This window comes from Amblyraja radiata, chromosome 2 (genome assembly GCF_010909765.2).
Source record: "Amblyraja radiata isolate CabotCenter1 chromosome 2, sAmbRad1.1.pri, whole genome shotgun sequence".
NCBI classification, from domain to species: Eukaryota; Metazoa; Chordata; class Chondrichthyes; order Rajiformes; family Rajidae; genus Amblyraja; species Amblyraja radiata.
Window position 1 is genome coordinate 3,937,823 of NC_045957.1, and position 27,277 is coordinate 3,965,099.

Below are 27,277 nucleotides of genomic sequence, written 5' to 3' on the forward strand. Positions count from 1 at the left end.
CGGTGATGAGCCCGCGGCTCCGCCGGGTTATTCAGGCCGAGCTGCACCACGTGGTGGACAAGGCCCGGCGCGGCGGGGACGCTGATTGGCGGCTGAGCCGCGCACGCACGTGGTGTGCTGGGTCAAGGAGATCGCTGATTGGTCGGGCAGCCGGGACGGCAGGTCGCTGATTGGCTGCGCCGGAGGTCATGGCCAATGGCTGCGTGGAGTTGGGGATGGGGGGCGCTGATTGGGTGCGTGGTGTTGGTTGCCGGGGGCCAACGCGGGAAGATTGATTGTAGCGATGTCTAATACATGGGGTGAAGGATTGGCCGGGGGGCGGAGAGGAGAGTTTGTGGTCTCTCTGGCCACTGCAGTGGCCTAGTGTCAGCGGGGCAGGTCTGGTCATGGCCTCGCTTCCTCCAGCGCCATCTGCAACATCAACCAACGGGGCGTTTTGAGACCTCCTTCTGCTTGCCATAGATGCAGGTTAGGAAGCCCCGTACAGCCCGCTCTCCGGGGGCTCTGCTCCCCACTCGTCTTCCTCCTCCCCACTTGCTGGGTATGTGACCTTGTCCCTTGCCCTTCCAGTTCCTACAATGGAGTCGCTGCCTGCTCGTTTACAGCCTGGATGACAAATTGATGCCTTGATAATCGAGTTGATTCTGCTGGAATGGTAGGTACAGCCTATTGCATATTGTAAGATTGCATGTCTGAAGCAGTGTCTTGACCCGAAACATCACCCATTCCTTCTCTCCAGAGATGCTGCCTGAGCCACTGAGTTACTCCAGCATTTTGATTTAAACCAGCATCTCCAGTTCTTTCCTACGCATATCCCAAGGAATCAATTTGTTTGTTTTCTTGTGGAAACTAGGAACTGCAGATGATGGTTTACAAAAAAAGAGACAGTGTTAGGTTAACTCAGTGGTTTAGGCAACATCTCTTGTGAACGTGGAAAGGTGGGTCCTGAGGCCTGAGCCGCTGAGTTACTCCAGCACTTTGTTTGTGTCTTTGCTAGTTTTCCTGGTGTTTAGACTGTGTAGCCAGCTTTGGGCAAAAGACACTGCATCTACCCGATCTATTCCCCTCATGATTTTGTATACCTCTATAATATCTCCTCATCCTCCTGCTCTCGTAAAAAATTTCTGAACCCTTTCAAGCTTGACAATATCTTTCCTATAACATAGTGCCCAGAACTGAACACAATTCTCTAAATGCAGCCTCACCAATGTCTTATACATGACCTCCCAACTTCTATACTCTGACTGATGAAGGCCAAAGTGCCAAAAGCCTTTTTGACCAGCTTATCTACCTGCGCCTCGACCGTCAAGGAACCATGCACCTGTACTCCTAGATCCCTCTGCTCTACAACACTACCCAGATGCCTACCATTCACTGTGTAGGTTCTGCCCTTGTTCGATGTCCCAAAATGCAACACCTCACACTTCTCTTAAATTCCATCACCCATTCCTCTGGCCACTTGATTCAGATCCTGCTGCAATCGTTCACAAACATTTTCACTATCTGCAAAACCACTAATGGTTATGTATCATCAGCAAACTAAATGTGGCAGCTCTGTGAAATTCTTTGCGTGCAATTCAATAAAATACTGTACAAACGCATGGCTACGAGTGCAGGGATAGCGGATAACGAGGTAGTACGCTGAGCTGCCACATTTCCAGTGCCTACCTGTACCTGTCAAATTTTTAAATATTGATTGGAAATGTTCTGATTGTGACTACATTTGATTTGGGGCTGGTTCTATTATCTCACTGCTTTATTGAACTTGTGACAATAGGACACTATATGCGATACAGTGTCTTGCAATTCTATGGGCTATTTTTATTTGTTTTGTACTATCTTTTTTTTGTGCAGTCTTTTTGCTGTCTTGAAAAATGTGTTATGTGCTTATGCATGTGATCAAAACAAAACAGCAGGTTAGTTAGCGTCTGTGGAGGAATGGATAGGTTTTTGGTTGTGTCCTTTCTTCGGCCAATGTTATGGGTTAGGGCGCTTCAGTTTGAAGAAGGTTCCTGGCCTAACATGTCACCTATCCATTCCATCCACAGATGCTGTCTGAGTTAGTCTAGCCCTGCTTTACTGCATTGCCAGCTTTGATTGCTGCTTGTGCCTCTGCACCTGATTCTACTCGCATAATTTGATCTTGTTGCTTGAGCAATGATTTAGCAGTGATATTATTGCCATGATGCAGTGTTTAAATGTCAGCAGGGCTGGTCAGTCTATGTCCTTGACCCTTCCTAAATACCTGCTAGATTAATGGGGTTTGTTTGAGACCTCTTTCTTTAATATACAGAACCAGGTTATAGAAAACCCACACATACTGCTACTGCTGTGTTTGAGCCTTGTACTTAAGTTGGTTTGAATCTTAAAACAGCTTTCTGTTGCAGAGTTAACGGATTTAAGCTGTGCCTCTTCACTGGCGACTCTGGGAATGGTTAACTTGGACATCGAGCTGGGATACTACAGGTGTGTATTTGGAACAGTATCTAGTTGAATGCAGGGTGCTTTGTGGTGTGGCTGTGTAAATCTCAAACTAGGATAATCCTCCGCCTTCGATTCTAGAATTCTTCCATTTTAAAAGCACAATTCTAACTAGAACCGCCTGTGGTTTCTTCTTTCCCTCGAGACCAAAATAGTACTAAAGGAATTCAGCGGGCAGCATCTGTGGAGGGAATGGGACAGATGATGTTTTATCTCAAGCCTCTCTTCCAGACTGAGAGCAAAGCGGGTAGCTTCTTGTCTCTCAGCTTTCCCCCTTTACTCCATTAGTCTGAAGAAAGATCCTGACCTGAAAAGTCATCTAGCCATTTCCCTCCACTGATCTGAGTTTTGTAGCTGTGTGTGTGATGTAGATACAAGGATGCTGGTTTACAAGAAGAGGCAGGATAAAGCCTGGCAGCTAATATGTGGTGGTTACAGGTGATAGGCAGATGATTGGACAAAGGCCAGAGATGACAAGACAAAGGATTGAAGAATTGTGAAACTGGACAAAGGAATGTAGGTGGTGGGGAAGTTCCAGGATGTGATCTACTTGCTTCAACTGCTGTTAGGTTATGGAGATATTGGACACGATTGAACTGAAGGATTCTTCTTGTGACAAATTTCACCCAAGCATTTTTTTGGGGAAGCTTGAAGACATTTTAGTGAATGTATTTTTCTTCCTCCACAGGTTGGCCAGTTGGAATACTGTTCTCGTGGTTGGCTCCATACTGCACCTGAATGTGATTTTGCTCCAGACTGCTCTTCCCAGTCACTGGATGGGGAGACAACTGGAAGAATGTTTGGAAGCCAGCAGCTGTATCTGGGGAGAATAAACTTCTGATTCAGGTGGAGCTGGGCTCTGGGGGAAGTAGGCGCTGAGATCAAAGATCAATGGTGGACCAATCCCCATTATCCTGCTTGTTTGATTACTGAACCACTTAATTAGATCTACTGTGCAGAATTGGAATGAGCAACTAACTGGTCATTCAAGTATGGGAGTCATGGGTGATGCGGGTAAGTGGGACTTGCTTGGGTAGACTGGGTCTGGCAGCATCTTTGGAGATGTTTCTGATCGGGACCCTTCAGTCTAGGGAGAAGACTGTAAGAGGCAAGTCCTGGCAGTTGATACGTGGATAAGGGTAGGAAGGTGGTTGGCAGATGGGGAGATAGTGAAGATAGATACAAAGTGCTGGAGTAATTTAGTGGGTCAGGCAGCATCTCTGGCGAAAAGGATTGGGTGACGTTTGGGGTTGGAACTCTGAAGACTGAAAGTAGAGGCTGGGGGGTTGGGTGGCCATAACAAATCAGCTGGCAACAGTTGGCCAAGGAAGGAAGGGCAGACCTCATAATTGCCCATTGTTGGCTGTGGAAGAGGTAATAAGGACGGGACCTTCCTGTTTCTCTTGGTACAGCTGTGGTGCAGGTGCTAATAGCTACAGCTGTTCTCTAATTGCTTCAAAGAATCTTCCAAAAGCACTTACTAAGAGCAGTTCTGAGATTGGATATTTTGTAAATTAACAACTGGCTTATTCATCTGTAAATATGAATCATACAGAGTTGTAACTACAGTCTCAATAAAAATGTTTGCTGTACTTTGAAGAAACTGGTTTTCTTGTTTTACTGAATTATGATCTGCGTCTTTACAGACTTAACAAATAATCTTCAACTGAAAGCTTAGCGGTACAGCGTAGAAACAGGCCGGCCGAGTCTGAACTGATCAGCTGACACACTATCCTACACACAATGGGGACAATTTACAATTACGCCAAGCCAATTAGCTTACAAACCTGTATGTCATTGGAGTGTGGGGGGGGGATACCGGAGCAACCCGGAGGAAACCAACGCATGTCACAGGGAAAACATGCAAACTGTACAGACAGCACCTATAGTCAGGAACCCAGGTCTCTGGCGCTGCAAGGCAGCAACTCTACCGCTGTGCCGTCATGCTATCTGTCCACTGTTAGCTTTTTCTTTTCCCACAAATGCAGTCTGACCTGCAGTTTAACATCCCACACTCTAGGAGCAATTTATAGAAGCCAATTGACCTACATGGACTTGTTTATTTCTATTTATGTCTTGCCGTCTTCAAAATTGTGTGTGATTTATGTGTAATTATTTGTGCATGTTGTCTAGTCTATGTCCGATGCTGCTGTAAGCAAGATTTTCATTGTACCTCACCATACTTGTCCACATGTGAATAGACTCAACTTCACTTCATATTTAACAACTGAAGGCTGATTTTTTCCCCTCACATTAATTCCCGGGATGGCGTGACTCATTATGCCGAGAGAAAGGAGCGGCTGGGCTTGTGCACTCTAGAATTTAGAAGGCTGAGAGGAGATCTTATTGAAACATATAAGATTATTAAGGGTTTGGACACACTAGAGGCAGGAAACAAGTTCCCGATGTTGGGGGAATCCAAAACCACGGTTTAAGAATAAGGGGTAAGCCATTTAGAACGGAGGTGAGGAAAAACTTTCACATGAGTTGTGAGTCTGGAATTCTCAACCTCAGAGGGCGGTGGAGGCCGGTTCTCTGGATACTTTCAAGAGAGTTAATTAGGGCTCTTAAAGATAATGGAGTCGGGGGATATAGGGAGAAGGCAGGAACGGGTACTGATTGTGGATGATCCTATTGAATGGCGGTGCTGGCTCGAATCGCCTGCACCTATTGTCTATTTGTCAACTTCAAAAGACTTGATAAACTGCATGTTAAACTCGACGAGTTCAAAGAGATATTTAAGTCGATACCAAGACACATTATTGACGAGACAAGAACACTTGTTAAATGTTAAAAGTTCTTATTTTACAATATGATGTAATGTTATACAATGAGCACAGCAAAAACATTACAAATATAGATTTCAGTTGAAATAATGGCTGTGCATTTTTTTGCACATTTCAAAACTTGGTTTTCAAGGCACATTTGACGATCTTGAAAACTCTTATATTAACATGGGCTCAGAGTTTCCTGATGCAGGTATCTTGCTGGTAAGGCAGATTAAATAAAACATGTACCACATGAAGCAAATCAACAAACTGCTGGAAGAACTCGGCAAGTCAGACACCATCTGTAGAGGGAAATGTTTTGGGTGGGGACTCTTCCAGGTTCTCCATTTCCCACAGACGCTGCTTGACCTGCAGAGTTCCTGCCAGTTTGTTTTTTGTTGCATCTTCGATATGAGTTAAGATGCTGTTAATGTGAACAAATGAAATGTTGATCAATAATACATTTACAAATTGTTTGAAGCAGCGTCAGGTGGTTGATGAGAAGGGCATTCACTGAGCATCTTGATGCATGCTGACCTTATGGGGTGTACGTGGCTTCGAACCTTTCGTCAACCGATCCTCTTCCCTGCACCAACAGCTTTATGGGTCTCTCTCCCAGCATTCCGTGGATGGTGACGCTGGCCTTGTACACTTTACTGTCTCTGCCACAGAGGAGGGGAAAAATAAGTTATTTCGGCATCTTTTGGGAAACAGCAGTTAGAAGCAGCAAAATCTACTGGTTCATAGACCAGGAACCCCACCCTGTTCTGCTCAGTAGCTTGAACGCATGCACCACCAGGCTGGGGAACAGTTCTTCCCCCCTCAGGCATTTGAACGGTCCTTCCATAACATGCTGTCCTGAGTCTGGTGCTGTTCACATTTACTTCCACCCTACTGTGGGCATTGTAGTGCATCAGTTCCAGAGACAATGCTGAGAACTATATTCTGCACTCTGTATCTTCCACTTTGCTCTACCTATTGTATTTGACTTCATTGTATTGATATATGGTATCTGATATATCTGGATAGCATGCAAAACACAAAGCTTTTCACTATCAGTGCAATAATGGACCTAAACTTCCCCTTGTCCGATTCAATCCCTTCTCTTCCCAGTTTTCCTGCCTGGCTCGTGCCCCATCCCCTCCAATTCCAATACATAGATGTCTATTTTTTGCCATCAGTCTGAAGAAGTGCTGACCAGAAATGTCATAAGCCATGTTCTCCAAAGCTGCCATAATTAAAGATTGCCATGGTTTACCTTTTAACAGTTTTTGTTGCTATCTGCTTTTTAAGAAACAAACTTTGACAGTGCTTCCTCAGCTGCTGCAGGAAGTACATCCTCTGTTGTGCCTTTTTGACTGTGGAATCGATGGTAGCCCCCGTTTTAAGGTCCTTGGAGATGATGAGGGGAGGGGGAGCTCTCCTAAAGTCTACAATTCCATTGTGTTAAGAGCATTGAGCTCCAGGTTGTTGCCATAGAACCAGGACGCCAGCTGTGTCACTTCCTGTCTCGGCAGATTCCTCCACATCCTGGATCAGTCCACTCAGGGTTGTGTCGTCCGCAAACTTGAGAAGCTTAACAGGAGTCAGTGGAGGTGCAGTCATTGGTGTAGAGAGTAGGGGAGAGTACACAGCCTTGCAGTGCTCCTATGCTGAGGGTTTGCGGGTCCGAGATGTACTTTCCCAGCCTCACATGCTGCTTCCTGTCGGGAAGCTGGTGATCCACTGACAGAGGGGTTCAGGCACAGTCAACTCAGAAAGTTTGGAGTGTAGTAGCTCTGGCACAATGGTGTTGAATGCAGAGCTAAAATCAACAAACAAAATCCTCGCATAGGTCCCCTGGTGGTTTAGGCACTGGAGGATGAAGTGCAGGCCCAGGTTGACTGCGTCATCCACAGATCTATTGGCCCGATATGCAAACTGCAGAGGGTTTGTGATATTTTTCAGCTTGGCCAACACAAGCCTTTCAAGGGTCTTCATGACTACAGAGGTCAGTGCGACAGGCCTGTAGTCATTAAGACCAGTGGTCCTTGCCTTTTTGGGTACAGGGACAATAGTGTATCGGGTTACGGGGAGAAGGCAGGAGAATGGGGTTGAGTGGGAAATATAGAAAAACCATGATTGATTGGCAGAGTAGATTTGGTGGGCTGAATGGCCTAATTCTTCTAGAACCTTTGGTATTATGCCCTCCTGCACTAAAACTATTTCCACACTCACCTTAAATCTATAGCCTCTAATTTTAGACGCAAATTGTTTGCAAGTGTTTTATATTGAGAGACCACAGTCATGCGGTGAGACTGGCAGCAGCAATGCAGCTCCAGTGCAGAGGAACAGGGACCCAGCAGCAAACCCCACAGTCACCTGGCAGTAAAGGTGATCAGCAAGGTAGTCCGGCTGGAAGCTAACTGTATGACACGCGCCTCCAGGACCCCGCACGTGGGGCAAATTGCAAACACGCTCTCATTCCTGTGTCTTTTACTGGGAACTGTGGAGAGAGGGCAGGAGTTAAAACCAAAACGGAAAGCAATCGCAGATGCTGGAAACACACTGCAGGTTCTCAATCCGAGCAAAGATCCTGACCCGAAACATCACCTACCAATGTCTTCCACAGATGCTGCCTGACCCACTGAGTTACACTTTGTGTCTTCCACAAGAGACTGAGCAGTGATCTTATAGAGGTGTATAGAATCATGAGGGAATAAATAGGGTCCAAGCGCAGAGTCTTACTCGAATCAAAAACCAGAGGACATAGGATGAAAGAGAGAGGGAAAATATTTAATAGGAACCTGAGGGACAACCTTTTAACTCAAAGGGTGATTGGTATATAGAATGAAGTGCTAGATAGACACAAAATGCAGGAGTAACTCAGTGGGAGCATTTCAGGAATGCTTTGGATTGATTGTAGGGGAGGGGATGGTTGAGAGGGAACTGGAAGTAAGAAAAACAAGCAGGACAAATCAGGGCGGCAACAGACGACGTCAGGCAAGGAGGTTCCCTGATAGGCTGATTGTTGGCTAGGGATGGTATGAGCCCATGAGGGATACATCATTGCAAACTGTAACTGAATTGTAGTGAAGGAAGGGGAGGGGGATGGGAAGAGTGAGAGGAGGGCTAGGGAGGTGTTTGTAGGTCACCAAAAATTAGAGAATTCAACGTTCATACTGCTGGGGTGCAAGCTATCCAAGCAAAATATGAAGGTAGACAAAAATGCTGGAGAAACTCAGCGGGTGAGGCAGCATCTATGGAGCGAAGGACATAGGCGACGTTTTGGGTCGAGACCCTTCTTCAGATTGATGTGGGGGGGGGGGCGGGAAGAAGAAAGGAAGAGGCGGAGACAGTGGGCTGTGGGAGAGCTGGGGAGGGGAGGGGAAGGAGGGAGAAAGCAGGGACTACCTGAAATTAGAGGTCAATGTTCATACCGCTGGGGTGTAAACTACCCAAGTGAAATATGGGGTGCTGCTCCTCCAATTTACGGTGGTCCTCACTCTGGCCATGGAGGAGGCCCAGGACAGAAAGGTCGGATTGGGAATGGGAGGGGGAGTTGAAATGCTGAGCCACCGGGAGATCAGGTTGATTATTGCGAACCAAGCAAAACATGAGGTGCTGTTCCTCCAATTTGGATGTGGCCTTACTCTGGCAATGGAGGAGGTGCAGGTCAGAACAGAGTGGTCAGTGTGGGAATGGGAAGGGGAGTTAAAGTGGGTAGCAACCCAGAGATCCAGTAGTCCCTGGCGGACAGAGCACAAGATGCTAAGTGTTCGGCTGGCAACCGGAAGGTAGCCGGTTCGAATCCCGCTTGGAGTGCATACTGTCGTTGTGTCCTTGGGCAAGACACTTCACCCACCTTTGCCTGTGTGTGTCCTTGGGCAAGACACTTCACCCACCTTTGCCTGTGTGTGTGGATGTAATTATGTGAAGCACTTTGGGGTCAATGCAAGTTGACTAAAAATGTGCTATATAAATAAAGAAATTTAAATTTAAATTTAAGTGTTCAGCAAAATGGTCATCGACTCTGCACTTTGTCTCCCGATGTACCGGATGGAGTAGATGAGGTTCAGGAGGTGCATGTGAACCTCGGCCTCACCTGGAAGGAATACTGGGGTCCCTGATGGAGTCAAGTGGGGTGTAAGGACTGGTTCAAACACCAGGTAGTGCAGGTAGCTGACAGCATTTAAAAGACACTTGAAGACACAAAGTTATGGCATAACTCAGCAGGTCAGGCAGCATCTCTGAAGAACAGAGATAGGAGACGTTTCGGGTTGAGATTACATTTCTAACGCGAACTGTGTTTTAACTTGCGAGTTACGAATGTTTCTCATGTAAGGGAACCTGTTGTAACCTGGGCAGGTTCTGTATGGGTTACTGAGGTGAAAAATCACACTTGGTGCTAGAAAAACTCAGTGGGTCAGGCAGGATCTCGAGAGAACATGGATAGGCAACGTTTTGAAACAATCTGAAGAAGGGTCTCAACCCAAAACGTCACCCATTCCTTCTCTCCAGAGATGCTGCCTGTCCCGCTGAGTTACTTCAGCATTTTGTCTCTACCTTTGTTTTGAAACATTGCTTATCCTTGAGTCTGAAGAAGGGTCCTGACCTGAAACGTCACCGATCCATGTTCTCCTGAGATACTGCCTGACCCATTGAGTTACTCCAGCACTCTCAGTTCCAATTGAATGACTACAAAGCTGGCACGTGTAGTAAATCAAAAGATTTAAGTTAAGATTGAACAAAAGCTACTCACTGTATCTTGGTACATGTGACAATAAACAAAACTGAAGTTATGTCTGCTATCAGAGCTGAGGGTATCACTGGCTGCTACATTATATGTAACGCAGCACAACGTACGAATAAAATCTGAGGCAGTGTAAGGTATAGAACGGACAATTTTGACATCTTGGTCATCATTTTAGGGTTGCACAGTGTTACAGTGGTAGAGTTGCTGCCTTTCGGAGGCAGAGACCCGGGATCGATCCTGACCTTGGATGCAGCCTGTACGGAGTGTGACCGCCTGGGTTTTCTCCGGGTGCTCCGGTTTCCTCCCACATTCCAAAGACGTGGCAACTACGGAGAGTTTTGTGCAGGTTTGTAGATTAATTGTCTTCTGTAAATTGTCCCTAGTATATAGGATAGTGCTAGTGTACGGGTGGGGAATCGCTGGTCGGCACCGACACGGTTGGTATGTTTCAAATAAACTAACAACTGTTGCCTCACCCAATGTTGCCGTCCAGTAACTCTTCGACTTTGACCTGTTCAGCAAGAAGATTTCCTTCTTCCGGGTCTGTCCAACCAAACAGGTACCAAAATTGACATCTTCAGTGGAGACCTCAATGCATGGCAGAAAGAAATGGGCGTGGAGGGGAATGAGCTGCAAGAGGAAGCCAGGTCAGTCACCAACACAGCTTGTTATTTTCAACCATGTAATTGAGTTTGTGTCTATTTCCCAGCATAGTTGGAAAACGGGTTAGACTGACCAAGAGGGCACAAAGTGCTGGAGTAACACAGCGCAGGTCAGCCAGCATCTCTGGAGACCATGAATAGGTGACATTTCAGGCTGGGACCCTCCTGCAGGGTCCCTACCCGAAATGTCACCTATCCATGTTCTTCAGAGATGCTGCCTGACCGCGTTGAGTTATTCCACCGCTTTCTACATTTAAGTGAAGGGGCGGTGTCTTCCCAGCTGTTATCAGGCAACTGAACCATCCTACCACAACTAGAGAACTGTCCTGACTTACTATCTACCTCATTGGTGACCCTTGGACTATCTTTGGTTGGACTTTGCTGGCTTTACCTTGCACTAAACGTTATTTCATTATCATGTATCTACACACTGTAAATGGGTCAATTGTAATCATGTATTGTCTTTCCACTGACTGGTTACCACGCAACAAAATTTTTTTACTGTACCTCGGTACACATGACAATAAACTACACTAACCAAGATTTCAAGATTCAAGAGTTTATTGTCATGTGTCCCTGATAGGACAATGACATTCTTGCTTTGCTTCAGCTCAACAGAACATAGTAGGCATTGACTACAAAACAGATCAGTGTGTCCATATACCATTATATAAATATATACACACATGAATAAATAAACTGATAAAGTGCAAATAACAGATAATGGGCTATTAATGATCAGAGTTTTGTCCGAGCCAGGTTTAATAGCCTGATGGCTGTGGGGAAGTAGCTATTCCTGAACCTGGTCGTTGCAGTCTTCAGGCTCCTGTACCTTCTACCTGAAGGTAGTGGGGAGATGAGTGTGCAGCCAGGATGGTGTGGGTCCTTGAGCCAGCCTTTTTGAGACAGCGACTGCGATAGATCCCTTTGATGGAAGGAAGGTCAGAGCCGATGAGCAGGTGATGAATGCAGCGTTTTAAACCTCATTCCGGTTTCCTTCATCATCATTACTTTTTTGAACATCTTTCATTCATTTATTCTCTATCTCTCTACGCCACTGTCTATATCTCTCGTTTCCCTTTCCCCTGCCTAACCTGAAACGTCACCCATTCCTTCTCTCTAGAGATGCTGCCTGTCCCGCTGAGTTACTCCAGCATTTTGTGTCTATCTCCTCATACCTCCCTATTGACTATGACCCACAGATGAACATCAGGCCACCATCTCCCAAACTAACCTAAAACAATTGCCTCCAATGAGATTGTGGGGGCATTGATAATGATATTTCAGGAATCACTAGAGACAGTAGATTAGACAAGTGCCAATATTACCCCGCTGCACAAGAAGGGAACAAAGCAGAATAATGGGAATTATAGGCCGGTTAGTCGGACTTCTGTGGTTAGTAATATTTTAGAGACCATTATAAAGAATGACGTTACACGGTACTTGAAAGTTTACGATAAAATAGGCCAAAGTCAGCAAGGCTTTGTGAAGGGGAGGTCTTGCTTGACAAATTGGATCGAATTCTTTGAAGAAGGAAATAACAGGACAGACAAAGGAGAGACAGTGGATGTTGTTTACTTAGATTTTCAAAAAGCCTTTGATAAGGTGCCGCATGTGAGGCTGCTAAGGAAGATGAGAGCCCACGGCTGCCCGTGACTAGTGGAGTACTGCAGGGCTCGGTGCTGGGGCCGCTATTCTTCACGTTGTATATTAATGATTTGGACAAGGGGATTGAAGGCTTTGTGGCCAAATTTGTGGATGATACGAAAATAGGTGGAGGGGCAGGCGGTGTAGAGGAAGCAGGGATTCTGCAGAAGGACTTGGACAGGTTGGGAGAGTGGGCAGAGAAGTGGCAAAGTGTGGAGTCAAGCATTTTGGTAGTAGGAATAAAGGCGGAGACTATTTTCTAAATCAGGAGAGAATCCAGAAATCGTAGTTGCAAAGGGACTTGGGAGTGCTGGTGCAGGATACCCAAAAAGTTAATCTGCAAGTCAAATTGGTAGTGAAGAAAGCAAATTCAATGCTAGCATTTATTTCAAGAGGGCTTGTATACAAAAACAGGGATGTAATGCAGAGGCTCTATAAGGCGCTGGTAAGGCTGCATTTGGAATATTAAGAGCAATTTTGGGCAGCATATCTGAGGAAGGATGTGCTGGCTCTGGAGAGGGTCCAGAGGAGGTTTACAAGAATGATCCCAGGAATGAGTGGGTTAACCTATGATGATGTGCGATTGTCAGCACTGGGCCTGTACTCACTGGAGTTTAAAAGAATGAAGGGGGACCTCATTGAAACGTACAGAATAGTGAAAGGCCTGGATGTCGCTAGGGGGCGCTGCAATGGCAGCAGCCTGTCGGCAGCGTGTCCGTTTTCCCCCAACTTTTTTTATTTTTTTAGTATGTTTAAAAGTCTGTTTTTAATGTTTCTTTGTGTGTTATGTGTGGGGGGTGGTGTGGGGGGGTAAGGGGGAAACCGTTTCGGCCGCCTCTTCCATGGAGAGGCGACTTTTTCCAGGTCGCCTCCCCCGTGGCCTAACATCAAGGGTCGGCACGGACTTTCCCGGAGACGCGCCCGGAACTTCAGCGGCGGGCGCAGCGTGGACCCTCGGCGCGGAGCGGGTGAGACCTCGCTGGAGGGGAGCGCTCCGTTACGCTGGCCCACGGCAGCCTGAAGCCGCGGTCTGCACAACTCCAGCTGGTGCGGCATCTACAGCCCGGGATCCCTCGTGGAGGACCCGGGGGGAAGAAGAAGCTTCCACCACCGGCCCGCGGCCGTCTTCTTTTTTTTATATATTTTTTTATTAAAGGTAATCAATTACAATGCTTCAAACAACTTTATATCAAATTAATTCAATTTGCATTAAGTAAAACACTAGTAATACTTATCTACTGTTTTTTTAGAAATAATGATAGAGAAAGAATAGAGAAAGAATAAATCATTAAGAGAGTGATTAAATAATAATTTGATTATATATAAGAAAGAAAAGAGATACGAAAAAAAAAAAAAAAAAAAAAAAAAAAACATTTTTAGTAACCACAATATGTATTATTAATAACACTACTACAAGTGATAGTATCAATAAAGACATATATGTAATTCCAATATAAAAATGAATTATTCTCACCAAATCCCGCAGGGTGCACGTCGAGCTGTGTTGCCAAGAACAGCTACTTCTCTAAATACTGTATATATGGAGACCATATCTGTTCAAAAGAATTATACTTGTCCAATAGGACAAATCTAATTCTTTCCAGATGTAACGTCTCCATCATCTCTGTTGCCCACATTTTGGTTGTGGGGGATAATGTTCCCTTCCAAAATTTCAATATGATTTTTTTTCCAATTATTAAACAGTAATCAAAGAAATTTCTTTGATTTACTGTAAGTGATAGATGTAAATCCGGAATTCCAAATATTATTAGCTTTGGGTTAGGGTCCAATTTAACTTTGATGACTTCAGAAATAACTTTAAAGATTTCTGTCCAGTAATAATTCAATTTAGGACATGTAACGAAACTATGTATTAAATTTGCCTCTGCTTTCTTGCACTTATCACAAATAGCGGAGAGATTCGGAAAAATACTATTTAATTTAGTTTTCGAATAATGTAACCTATATAATACTTTAAATTGTATCAGTATATGTCTGGCGTTTAATGAACACCGGTGTATTCGTTGTAGACTTTCTTCCCAGTTTTCTTTTGTTATAGCCAATCCCATTTCATTTTCCCATGCTTGACGATATACTTCCGTTATTGGATTCTCCTTATCCAAAATGATGTTATATATATAGGCTATTAATTTTTCTGTATTTGGATATAAATTAAACAGTTCATCTAACAATCCTGCTTCTTTATTTTTATAATCTTGTGTATTGGATTTAATATAATCTCTAATTTGTAAATACCTAAACAAATGTTGTGGAGACAATCCATAAATATCTTGTAACTCCTGGAATAAAAGAAATTTTCCTTTTCTATACAGATGTTCTATCCTTGTAATTCCTAAATCATCCCATTGTTTAAACCCCCCATCTAATATAGCAGGTTTAAACAATGGGTTATTCATGATTGGTAATCTAAATGAGAGATTATCCAAGTGTAGAGTCTTAACTATTTGTTTCCAAATACGTCTATTATTATATATTATTAGGTTGTCTTTATAATATTTTTTTTGTACTTCCGTTGGTGCAAAAATTATCGAACCTACATTGAAAGGTAGACAGTCCTCCTTTTCTATATTTAACCATGTCGGTTCATGATCCATATTTACCCACCAGAAATTCATATTCTTAATCTGAACAGCCCAAAAATAATATAAAAAGTTTGGAAGTGCTAATCCTCCATTTATCTTAGCTTTGCATAGATGTTTTTTATTTATTCTGTGATTTTTATAATCCCAAATAAAGCTATTGACAATATTATCAATTTTTTAAAAAAAAGTTTTCGGAAGAAAAAAAGGAATAGCCTGAAACAAATATAACAACTGCGGTAGAAATACCATCTTTATGGCACTTATTCTACCAATCATGGATATAGGCAGTGTTTTCCAATATAAAATATTTTTTCTAAGTTTATCTAATAGTTGAGGATAGTTGGATTTTATTAATGAGTTATGAGTTTTAGTTACGTTAATCCCTAAATATTTAAGTTTGTCTGTAACTACTTTTAATGGGTATTGTTGTAATGTATTAAGATTTATTCCTGTTATTGGCATAATCTCGCTTTTATCCCAATTAATCCTATACCCAGAAAATGCACCAAACTTAGTTATAATGTTTAGCAGGTTGGGAATACTAATTTCCGGTTTTGTAATATAAATCAAAACATCATCTGCATATAAAGAAATTTTATTAATTGTTGTATCAGTATTATAGCCATATATTTCAGGTTCAGATCTAATTTTTTCCGCCAATGGTTCTATCACCAATGCGAACAATAAGGGTGATAACGGACATCCCTGTCTGCATCCCCTAGAGAGTTTGAATTTGGCTGATAAAATTTGGTTAGTCAAAATTCTTGCCATAGGATTCGAGTATAAAATTCTTACCCATTTACAAAATCTATCCCCCAATTGAAACTTTTCCATTATATTAAATAAATACATCCATTCCACCTGATCAAACGCTTTTTCTGCATCTAGTGATATAACCGCTAGTTCCGTATCTCGTATTCTTTTTGAATATATAATATTAAACAAACGTCTGAGATTATGGGATGAGTAACGTTTTGGGATAAAACCTGTTTGATCATAATGTATTAATTTAGAGATCACTAAACTTAATCTCCTAGATAAGACCTTAGTTAATATTTTTTGGTCTGTATTTAAAAGGGCAATCGCTCTATATGATCCAGGATCTTCCAAATCCTTATCTACTTTAGGGATGAGTGTAATTGTGGATTCATTTAAAGATTCTGGTAATTTTCCTTGGTCATATGCATATCTATACATTATTTGTAATCTTGGGGAAATCAGATCTTGAAATTTTTTATAAAATTCTGCACTCAGGCCATCTGGGCCCGCTGCTTTTCCGTTCTTAAGCGAACTAATTGATTCTATAATATCTTTTACTGTTATTTCAGCATTTAACAATTCTCTACCTTCCTGATCTAAGCTATTGATTTGACATTCTTGTAAAAATATTTCCATACTATCTGTTTGTCCTGTTAGTTTTGACGAATAAAGATTTTTATAATATTGTAAAAATCTATCATTAATATCTTTTGGAGTAATTAATATATTTCCATACTCAGATCTAATTCCGTGTATCATCTTCTCATCTTCTAATTTTCTAAGCTGTCGTGCTAGTAATTTTTGTGGCTTATCTCCAAATTCAAAATACACTTGCTTAGTTTGTTGAAAAAGTTTAATCACTTGATTAGAATATATTTTATTTAATCTATATTTTACTGATGCAATTTTATTACTTAACTCTTTGGAAGGCTGTTTTATATTTTCATTATCTAGACGTTTTATCTCATTTTCTAAATTTTGTTCTATTTTTCGATTTTCTTTATTGAGATGTGCTTGTGCGGATATTATTGCGCCACGCATGAATGCCTTAAATGTGTCCCAAAATAGTGATGGAGAAGTTTCAGGATTATCATTAGTTTCAAAAAATAATTTAATCTGATCCATCACATATTTACAACAGTCATTGTCCTTTAATATCTGAGGGTTAAATCTCCAGGTAGTAGTTTTATTAGATATATCTTTTAATTTTATCTTAAATGTTAATGGCGCATGATCCGAGATGATAATATTATGATATTTTGCATCATACGTAAAAGGAAGTAATTTAGAATCTATTAAAAAATAATCTATCCTCGAATAGGTTCCATGTACGGGCGAGAAAAAAGAATATTCTCGTCCGGATGGGTTATCTAACCTCCAGATGTCTTTAATATTAGATGTATTGATAAAAGCATTTATGAATTTACTTGATTTCGAGGCAGCTTTCCTTTTTGCGGATGATCTATCTAGATAATTATCTAAAGTACAATTTAAATCACCTCCAATTATTAAATTGTGTTGAGTGGATATAGGAATATTATTAAATATTTTCTTAAAAAATAATGGATTATCAAAATTAGGGGCATATATATTCATTAAAATTACCTTTTTTGAATATAATTCCCCTGTAATTATTACATATCTGCCTTCTTTATCCTCTATAATAGAACTTTGTATGAAAGGTATACCTTTGCGAATAATTATTGCAACTCCTCTAGATTTATGAATAAATGTAGAATGATACACCTTAGAAATCCATTTAGCTGTTAATCTATGTTGAGCATCTTTTTTAAGATGAGTCTCTTGAAGGAAAATGACATCTGTCTTCAATCTGTTCAACTGAGCTAATACCTTTCCCCTTTTAATTGGTTCATTAATTCCTTTTACATTCCAACTGCAGAAGGTTACTCCATCACCCCCAGTCTTCACCTTTATATCATGCATTTTACTATTAGGGCGGCTTTTTTTGGAGTAGCCTTCTTGACTCACCCAGCTCCCCGTTGCACCCGGACATCAATCCAATGAGAATTTCTTTCCACCTTAATCCACATCTATGTCTTCTTAAACTAAATACACAATATCCTTCACATCTACATTCAAATAATATATAATATAAGATCAATAAAAAACAAAAACAATAAGAAATATCAATAATAAAAAAAAAGTAAAGGGTGTTAATAGGGTGCTCAGAAAAAAAAGAAACTACACTTGTATAGTGTGTAGTATGTGAAGGTGAAAGCCACACTAACGTGGCCATTAATCTAAAGACTTCCGTTTTTTTAATAAAAAAAAGATGTTGATTATACCAGCTCCTATCTCAAATGCTATATATATTGGGGTGGGGTACTAACTTTATATACTTAGTACTTAGTAATTATTTCTATTATTCATATTACTATTTGCTAATTACTAATATCAATTGTATTTAATACTATAATATGTAATACTATTATCATGGAATAATTAAATATTTTCTAATAATTAATACAGAACTACTACTAAATGCCCATTATTCCACTTCCTTCTAAGTGAGTATTTCATAACCACAGGTCGATGATAAAAGTTCAGTCCTCTCCTTCTCCCTCGGGTTCTTCCTCCGCATCTTCTCTCTCTTCATCTTCTGGCTTCTGCTGTATGCCTCGGGCGAATTTCAATGCTTCAGTATGCTTAACGAAACGATATTCCTTGTCATCATAAGTTACTCTCAGTATTGCTGGGTACATCAAGCCATATCTCAGATTCTTAGTATTCTGTACATTCCTCAGGATACCTTTTGTTTCTTTAAATAGAGCTCTTTTCTTGGCCACTTCTGCTGGGAAGTCTCTAAAAATACTGATGTTGTCTCCCTCGTATTTCAGGTTTCTCTTTTTTATTATTATCTTCATCATTTCTTCGAAGACATGGTCAAAGGCCACTTTTACAATCATTTGTCTGGGCGATGAACCTATCCCAGGGGCCCGTCTTAGAGCCCTATGTGCACGGCTCAACAGGGGTTCATGATCCAAATTCAAAATATCCATTAAAAGTTTTGCAACAAATTTTCGAGGATCTTGACTCCCCTCACGACCTTCGCTCCGACCAACTATACGCAAATTTTTACGGCGTTGGCGTCCCTCCAGATCGATACATTTCTCGTTTGTTTTATGTAATAATTCTAAGAGGCGTTTGTTCTCGGCACGGAGTTTTTCGGTCTCCTTAGTATTCACTTCAGCAATTTTAGTTAGCTCTTTAATTGCTTCGCCTTGTTGGTCTAGCGAAATTATAGTAGGATCTATCTTGTCATCCAGCTTTCTTTCCATCCCAGCAGCTATTTCCTTTACATCCTCAATTTGAGTTTGTAACTCGGCATTAGCCTTTTCCTTCCACTCATCCATCATACTTTTTACCGTCGTTATAACTTGTTTTATTAAGTCTTCTTTATCTTCTTTATTTTTCTCGTGAGACACCAGCATATCCGCTTTTAAACTTTTTATCTCCTCCATATACTCCTTCCTCTGCTTCTTTATCTCCTCCATATACTCCTTCCTCTGCTTCTTTATCTCACCTAGAATGGTAGTCTTAAGTTCCTCCATTTCAGCTTTCCTCTGTGAGACATCTTCTTGAGAAGCAGCAGTTGCACCCGAGCTGAGGCCAGTTTCCCTTCTCGTAGCTTTTTTTCCAGCGGTGGGGGTGGGGGAGCGCTGGGTCATAATTTCTTCTTAAAATCGCGCGCCTGATGACGTCACGCACCTTTTAAACGCTGCCGGAGCCGTTCACAATCGATCTCCTGTGGTAAGTGCGTTTGTTTGACCCTTTTACCCCCGTTTTAAATTCAGTTTTTTTTCGGAGCTGTAATGGCGCGATTCCACTCACATCGTGGCGCCAACCGGAAGTCATTCTACCGCGGGTGCGGCATGGACTTACCATCTCCCCTGGAGGGGAGCTTCGACCGCCGGCCTTGCAGACTGCGGTGCTTCCGGCTGCGGCACGGCAGGTACTTTAAAACTTTGACCGCCGGCCTGCGGCCTACACCAGCCTGAAGCCGCGGTCTCTGGTTGGGAAGAGCCGATCCTGGACTCACCTTGACTTTGACTTTGTCCCTTACCATCTGGACGCCCGCAGCAACGGCTGTGGAGGGTGGAGGTCCCGACCACGGGGGAAAATGGAGGAGGACTGGCCAAGCTCTGTGCCTTCCACCACAGTGATGAATGCTGTGGTGGATGTTTGTGTAAATTTTTTATTGTGGTTGTGTTCTTTATTACTGTACCGCTGCTGGCAACCCAAATACCACCGACCTTGGTTGTGTGGCAATTAAATTATATCTATCTATCTATCTAGAGTGGATGTGGAGAGGATGTTTCCACTAATGGGAGAGTCTAGGACTAGAGGTCATATCCTCAGAATTAAAGGACATTCTTTTAGAAAGGAGATTAGTAGAAATTTCTATAATCAGAGGGTGGTGAATCTGTGGAACTCATTGCCACAGAAGGCTGTGGAGGTCAAGTCAGTGGATATTTTTAAGGCAGTGATAGATAGATTCCTGATTAGTAGAGGGGTTATGGGGAGAAGGCAGGAGAATGGGGTTAGGAGGGGGAGTTAGATCAGCCATGATTGAATGGCAGAGTGGTGATGGGCCGAATGGCCTAATTCTACTCCTATTCCTTATGACCTATCTCACTTAACCTCACAGTTCCCCAGCCCTGCACTGCTGTTCTATCCTCCCCAAATCCACAAGCAGGACTGCTTCCCAAATACACTGCCCATTGTTTCTGCCTGCTCCTGTCCAATCCAAATCAAGGACCAGTCTCAATCCGATCATTCCCCCTTCTCACCTCTCCATTCAGGCAAGAGGTACAGAAGTTTGAAAACATATACTTACAGAATCAGGGACAGTTTATTCCCAGCTGTTGTCAGGCAACTGAACTGTCCTATCACCAACTAGAGAGCAGTCCTGGCCTACCATCTACCTCATTGAGACCTTCAGACTATCTTTAATCGCACTTCACTGGATTATACCTTGCACTAAGCATTATTCCCTTTATCCTGTATCTGTATACAGTGGACAGCTTGATCATAATCAAACATAGTCATTTTTGCAGGCAGTGAACAAAGCGAATGGCATGTTGGCCTTTATAGCAAGAGGAATTGAATATAGGAGCAAAGAGGTCCTTCTGCAGTTGTACAGAGCCCTAGTGAGACCACACCTGGAGTATTGTGTGCAGTTTTGGTCCCCTAATTTGAGGAAGGACATTCTTGCTATTGAGGGAGTGCAGCGTAGGTTTACAAGGTTAATTCCCGGGATGGCGGGACTGTCATATGCTGAGAGAATGGAGCAGCTGGGCTTGTACACTCTGGAGTTTAGAAGGATGAGAGGGTATCTCATTGAAACATATAAGATTGTTAAGGGTTTGGACACGCTAGAGGCAGGAAACATGTTCCCGATGTTGGGGGAGTCCAGAACCAGGGGCCACAGTTTAAGAATAAGGGGTAAGCCATTTAGAACGGAGACGAGGAAACACTTTTTCTCACAGAGAGTGGTGAGTCTGTGGAATTCTCTGCCTCGGAGGGCGGTGGAGGCAGGTTCTCTGGATGCTTTTAAGAGGGAGCTAGATAGGGATCTTAAAAGTAGCGGAGTCAGGGGATATGGGGAGAAGGCAGGAACGGGGTACTGATTGGTGATGATCAGCCATGATCACATTGAATGGCGGTGCTGGCTTGAAGGGCCGAATGGCCTACTCCTGCACCTATTGTCTATTGTCCATTTTTTCTGACTGGATGGCACATAACAAAAAGCTTTTCACTGCACCTGTACACGTGACAATAAAAAACGGAACTAAACTAAACTTCAGACCTACACGCAAAACACGCTCTTAACCACTTCAAGATTTAATTCCCACCTCACGTTACTGAGGGAATCCTCCTACAGTGCCTGCTGTGGAATTGCCAGGGAATGCTTCCAGGGGTGTTACTGTGGGAAAAGCCCACTACAGTTCTGGGCACCGTTCTTATAGGAAAGTTGTATGCCAAGCTTGAAAGGATACCAAGAAGATTTACGAGGATGTTGACAGGACTAGAGGGTCTGATCTATAGGCAGAGGTTCGGTCCCTATTCCTTGGAACGCAGGAGGATGAGGGGTGATCTTATTGAGGTTTATAAAATCATGAGAGGAATAGATCGGGTAGATGCACAGTCCTGCCCAGAGTAGGGGAATCGAGGACCAGAGGACATAGGTTCAAAGTGAAGGGGAAACGATGTAATAGGAATCTGAGGGGTAACTTTTTCACACAAAGAGTGGGGGTGTATAGAACAAGCTGCCAGAGGAGGTAGTTGAGGCTGGGACTATCCCAATATTTAGACAGGTTCATGGATAGGACAGGTTTGGAGGGATAGGGACCAAAAGCAGGCAGCTGGGACACGTTGGCCTGTATTGGCAAGTTGGGCCGAAGGGCCTGTTTCTACACTGTATCACTCTATGACTCTATAACTATTTGCTGCACCCTGTGCTCTACCTATTGTACTTGAGTGTGGGTTGATTGTATTAATGTGTAGTATCTGATCTGTTAGGATAACTTTTCACCATGTCTCGGTACACATAACAAAAATAAACCTAAACCTAGGACTCCATGCTGGATGTGGAGAGGTATCTTACCTGTGCGCTGTTGTTGTTGTACTCAATCACCAGGTCCTGCTTAAACACCAGTTCATGTTCCTCCTTCGTGCATATATTTCCCTGAAAACTCAGCAGCTCCCAGGAAATGCAGAATGCCACAGTGACCTGAAAACCAGGAGTCAAATGTCAAGAGAGTTTTATTGTTATACTAGACCAAGTGGGACCCGTAGGGCCCCGTTCCCCCAACGCAATAATCCGCCACTCACCCGTTCCCCCAACGCAACCCCTTTCCCCAACGCAATATTCCACCACTCACCCATAGCTCCCACGGGAGACCCGTTCCCCCAACGCAACCCCTTTCCCTAACGCAATATTCCACCACTCACCCATAGCTCCCACGGGAGACCCGGTCCCCCAACGCAACCCCTTTCCCCAACGCAATATTCCACCACTCACCCATTCCCCAAACGCAACCCGTTCCCCCAACGTAATATTCCCGCACTCACCCATAGCTCCCAACTGTGCAGGTTGGCTCATTTTTCCAATTGCAATTTCACTAAGAACTGCCTAACTGCCAGTCCCTTTCTGTCTCTATCAATCCTTCCCACGTGGGGGGGGGGGGGGGGGGGGGGGTAAACATCTCACTCTCTCCTTTACTCCCCTTGAAGCTGCTGATCCCATTGCCTCTCTGTCACCATCTCCCTCCCTCTCCTTTTCCCTACCCTCAGTCACTCCCTCCCTCACCTCTCCCCTTTTGCACTCCCCCACTACAGACAATGTTTAAATAACATTTCTTCTCCCATCCCCAACTCTCATAGTAATTTCATACGGTGTTGAGCAGAGCTGGATATTTGGGCAGACCTGTTCCCAAACTAGTATGTTTGCAGATGATACAAAAGTGGGTGATTTTGCAGATAGTGAAGATGGTTGTGAAAGATTGCAGCAGAATCTTGATCGATTGGCCAGGTGGGCTGAGGAATGGTTGATGGAATTTAATACAGAAAGATGTGACATGTTGCATTTTGGGAAGTCTAACATGGGCAGGACCCACACAGTGAATGGTTGGCCTCTGGGGAGTGTTGTAGAGCAGAGGGATCTAGGAGTACAGATGCATGGTTCCCTGAAGGTGGAGTCGCAGGTAGATCGGGTGGTCAAAAAGGCAGTTGGCTTGTTGGCCTTCATCAGTCAGAGTATTGATTATAGAAGTTGGGAGGTCATGTTGCAGTTGTATAAGACGTTGGTGAGGCCACATTTAGAATATTCTGTTCAGTTTTGGGCACCGTGTTATAGGAAAGATGTTGTCAAGCTGGAAAGGGTTCAGAGAAGATTTACGGGGATGTTGCCAGGACTAGAGGGTGTGAGCTATAGGGAGAGGCTGAGTAGGCTGGGACTCTATTCCTTGGAGCGCAGGAGGATGAGGGTTGATCTTATAGAGGTGTATAAAATCATGAGAGGAATAGATCGAGAAGATGCACAGAGTCTCTTGCCCAGAGTGGGCAAATCAAGGACCACGGATTTAAGGTAGAAACATAGAAACATAGAAACATAGAAAGTAGGTGCGAGAGTAGACCACCAGGTCCGTCGAGCCCGCACCGCCATTCGCTCATGGCTGAACACTAAACAGACACACTTACCCACAAACAGTAGACACAAGACACAGAACACAAGACACTACCCTCCCCTTTATACCACTATCACCCCTCTCCACCCCAAAAACCTCGTGATCTCCTGGGGGAGGCAAAAAAACGGATAAAAACCCAGGTCCAATTCGGGAAAAAAATCCGGGAAATTCCTCTCCGACCCCAATCCAGGCGATCGACACTTGTCCAGGAGATCACTCAGGTCTTACTATACTAACCATACCTAGGTCCATATTCCTGCCCTCTCCCCGTAGCCCCTTATCCCCTTGGCAGCTAAAAAACCATCTATTTTAGTCTTAAATATATTTAAAGTTTCTGCTTCCACTGCTCCCTGGGGCAGTGAATTCCATAAATTAACCACCCTCTGGGTGAAGAAGTTCTTCCTCATCTCAGTTTTAAAAGAGCCCCCCCTTATTCTGCAACTATGTCCCCTAGTTCTAGTTTCCCCGATCATTGGGAACATCCTCGGTGCATCCACCCGATCAAGGCCCCTCACGATCTTATATGTTTCAATGAGATCGCCTCTCATTCTTCTAAACTCCAAAGAGTAGAGTTCCAGCCTACTTAACCTTTCCTCATATGTCAATCCCCTCATTGCAGGAATTAATCTTGTAAACCTTCGCTGCACTGCCTCCAGGGCTAGTACATCCTTTCTTAAGTATGGACCCCAGAACTGTACACAGTATTCCAAATGTGGTCTCACTAATACTGTGTACAGCTGCAGCAAGACCTCCGTGTTTTTATACTCAATCCCCCTAGCAATAAAGGCCAAAACTCCATTGGCCTTCCTGATTGCTTGCTGCACCTGCATACTAACTTTTAGTGATTCATGTACTAATACCCCTAGATCCCTTTGCGTTGCATTACAACGCAGCTCCTCCTCATTTAGAAAATAACTTGCCCTATCATTTTTTTTCCCAAAGTGAATGACTTCACATTTATTAGTATTAAACTTCATCTGCCAAGTTGTTGCCCACTCACCTAGCTTGTCTATATCCTTTTGCAGACTCTTCCTATCCTCCTCATCCCCTACTTTTCCTCCCATTTTTGTATCGTCCGCAAATTTTGATATATTACACTTGGTTCCCTCCTCCAAATCATTTATATAAATTGTGAACAACTGGGGTCCCAGCACCGACCCTTGCGGAACCCCGCTAGTTACCGGTTGCCATCCCGAGTATGAACCATTTATCCCCACTCTCTGCTTCCTATTTGTTAGCCAATCCTCTACCCATGCTAATATATTACCCCCAATCCCATAATTTTTTATTTTTAGCAATAGTCTCTTATGTGGCACCTTGTCAAAAGCCTTTTGGAAGTCCAAGTATACCACATCCACCGGTTCCCCTTTATCCACCCGGGTTGTTACTTCCTCAAAGAATTCGAGCAGATTCGTTAAACAGGACTTCCCCTTCACAAAACCATGCTGGTTCTGTCCGATGAAGTCATGTTTATCCAAGTGCCCCGTTAGTGTTTCTTTAATAATTGTCTCTAACATTTTACCCACCACCGATGTTAGACTAACTGGTCTATAGTTACCCGCCTTCTGTTTACTTCCTTTTTTAAATATAGGTGTTACATTGGCCATTTTCCAATCCACTGGGACCGTTCCTGCCTCCAGGGAGTTTTGGAAAATTATCACCAATGCATCCACAATCCCCACCGCTATCTCCCTCAAGACCCTTGGATGTAATCCATCAGGCCCAGGGGATTTATCCTCCTTCAGTCTCATTAATTTCCCTAATACCACCTCCTTGGTGATCTTAATAGTATTTAGCTCCTCCATTCCTACCGCCCCCTGTTTATCCAGCGTTGGAATATTTTTTGTGTCTTCTATGGTGAAGACTGATACAAAATACTCGTTTAATGCCTTTGCCATTTCCATGTTCCCCACCAACAACTCTCCAGTCTCTCCCTCCAATGGACCAACGTTCACCTTAGCCACCCTTTTTCTTTTTATATAGCTATAAAAACTCTTACTATTAGTTTTTATGTTGTTTGCTAAATTCCTTTCATAGTCTATTTTCCCCGTCTTAATTAATCTCTTAGTTATTTTTTGCTGACCTTTAAATGCTTCCCAATCCTCTACCCTCCCACTATCTCTGGCTACCTTATATGCCCTTGCCTTCAGCCGAATACTATCCTTTATAGTTTTACTGAGCCATGGCTGACTGTTCTTACCCTTACCCCTTTTTTTCTTCATAGGAATAAATTTTTCTTGAAGGTTATACAGTAGACCCTTAAACGTACACCACTGCTCATGTACCGTCTTATTCTTGAGTCTGCTATCCCAGTCAACTTTGATCAGCTCAGTCCTCATACCTTCATAATCCCCCTTATTTAGACTAAGCACCCTAGCCTGAGTTTCAACCTGCTCCCCTTCTATTTGAATATGGAATTCGACCATATTGTGGTCACTTGTTCCCAACGAGTCCCTAACTATGACATTTTTAATTAATCCTGCTTCATTACACAGGACCAGATCCAAGATTGCCTCCCCCCTTGTCGGTTCTGTGACATACTGTTCTAGGAACCCGTCTCTAATACATTCTATAAACTCTTCCTCTAGTCTACCCTGCCCAGTTTGGTTTGCCCAATTAATATGAAAATTGAAGTCCCCCATGATTACAGCAGTTCCCTTTTTACATGCGTCAACTATTTGCAGATTTATGTTCTGACTAACAGCGTCACAGCTATTTGGAGGTCTATAAATTACACCCACTAGTGTTTTTTTCCCCTTGTTATTCTCTATCTGTACCCAAGCTGTTTCACTATCCTGATCCTTCAACGCAATATCCTTCCTCTCTATTGCCGTTATTCCCTCCCTTATTAAAAGGGCCACCCCTCCTCCCTTTCTTTCCTGTCTATCTTTCCTAATTGTCGAGTACCCCTCTATATTTAATTCCCAGTCCTGATCCCCTTGCAGCCATGTCTCCGTAATGGCCACGATATCATAACTATATATACTTAATTGCACCGTTAATTCATTTATCTTATTACGAATACTCCGTGCATTTGGCCGTACAAGGTGAAGGGGGAAAGGGGACACGGGTTTAAGGTGAAGGGGGAAAGATTTAATAGGAATCCGAGAGGTAACTTTTTCACACAAAGGGTGGTGGGTGTATGGAACAAGCTGCCAGAGGAGGTGGTTGAGGCAGGGACTATCCCAACATTTAAGAAGCAGTTGGACAGGTACATGGGTAGGACAGGTTTGGAGGGATATGGACCAAATGCTGGCAGGTGGGACTAGTGTAGCTGGGACATGTAGGCCGGTGTGGGCATGTTGGGCCGAAGGGCCTGTTTCCACACTGTATCATTTTATGACTTTAAGGTGTGATGCAGCCTGACAGTAATCGTTTTATGGTGCATCTGTGGAGGTTTGTGAGAGTTGTT

General features: G+C 43.2%; 1 protein-coding gene and 1 long non-coding RNA gene across 5 annotated transcripts in view; one reads left to right on the plus strand and one right to left on the minus strand.

The window, feature by feature from the left end:
• Positions 1–4,080, plus strand: part of LOC116985756 — a 4,328-nt gene extending 248 nt beyond the window's left edge. Inside the window, exons 2-4 of the long non-coding RNA XR_004415344.1 lie at positions 571–655; positions 2,388–2,466; positions 3,170–4,080. This is a non-coding gene — a long non-coding RNA (uncharacterized LOC116985756). The remainder of the gene's footprint in view (positions 1–570; positions 656–2,387; positions 2,467–3,169) is intronic.
• A 1,192-nt stretch (positions 4,081–5,272) lies between these two features.
• Positions 5,273–27,277, minus strand: part of dlec1 (DLEC1 cilia and flagella associated protein) — a 164,492-nt gene continuing 142,487 nt past the window's right edge. Inside the window, exons 37-41 of one of the 4 annotated variants that reach the window (XM_033040735.1) lie at positions 22,284–22,409; positions 10,461–10,614; positions 7,611–7,734; positions 5,787–5,911; positions 5,273–5,673 (exon numbers count right to left, since the gene is read on the minus strand). In XM_033040735.1, coding sequence (XP_032896626.1) covers positions 5,788–5,911; positions 7,611–7,734; positions 10,461–10,614; positions 22,284–22,409 — 528 coding nt within the window. In that variant the 3' untranslated portion in view covers positions 5,273–5,673; position 5,787. Of the gene's footprint in view, positions 5,912–7,610; positions 7,735–10,460; positions 10,615–22,283; positions 22,410–27,277 lie in introns of all 4 variants that reach the window. The other 3 variants (XM_033040762.1, XM_033040742.1, XM_033040752.1) reach the window with 3 other exon arrangements.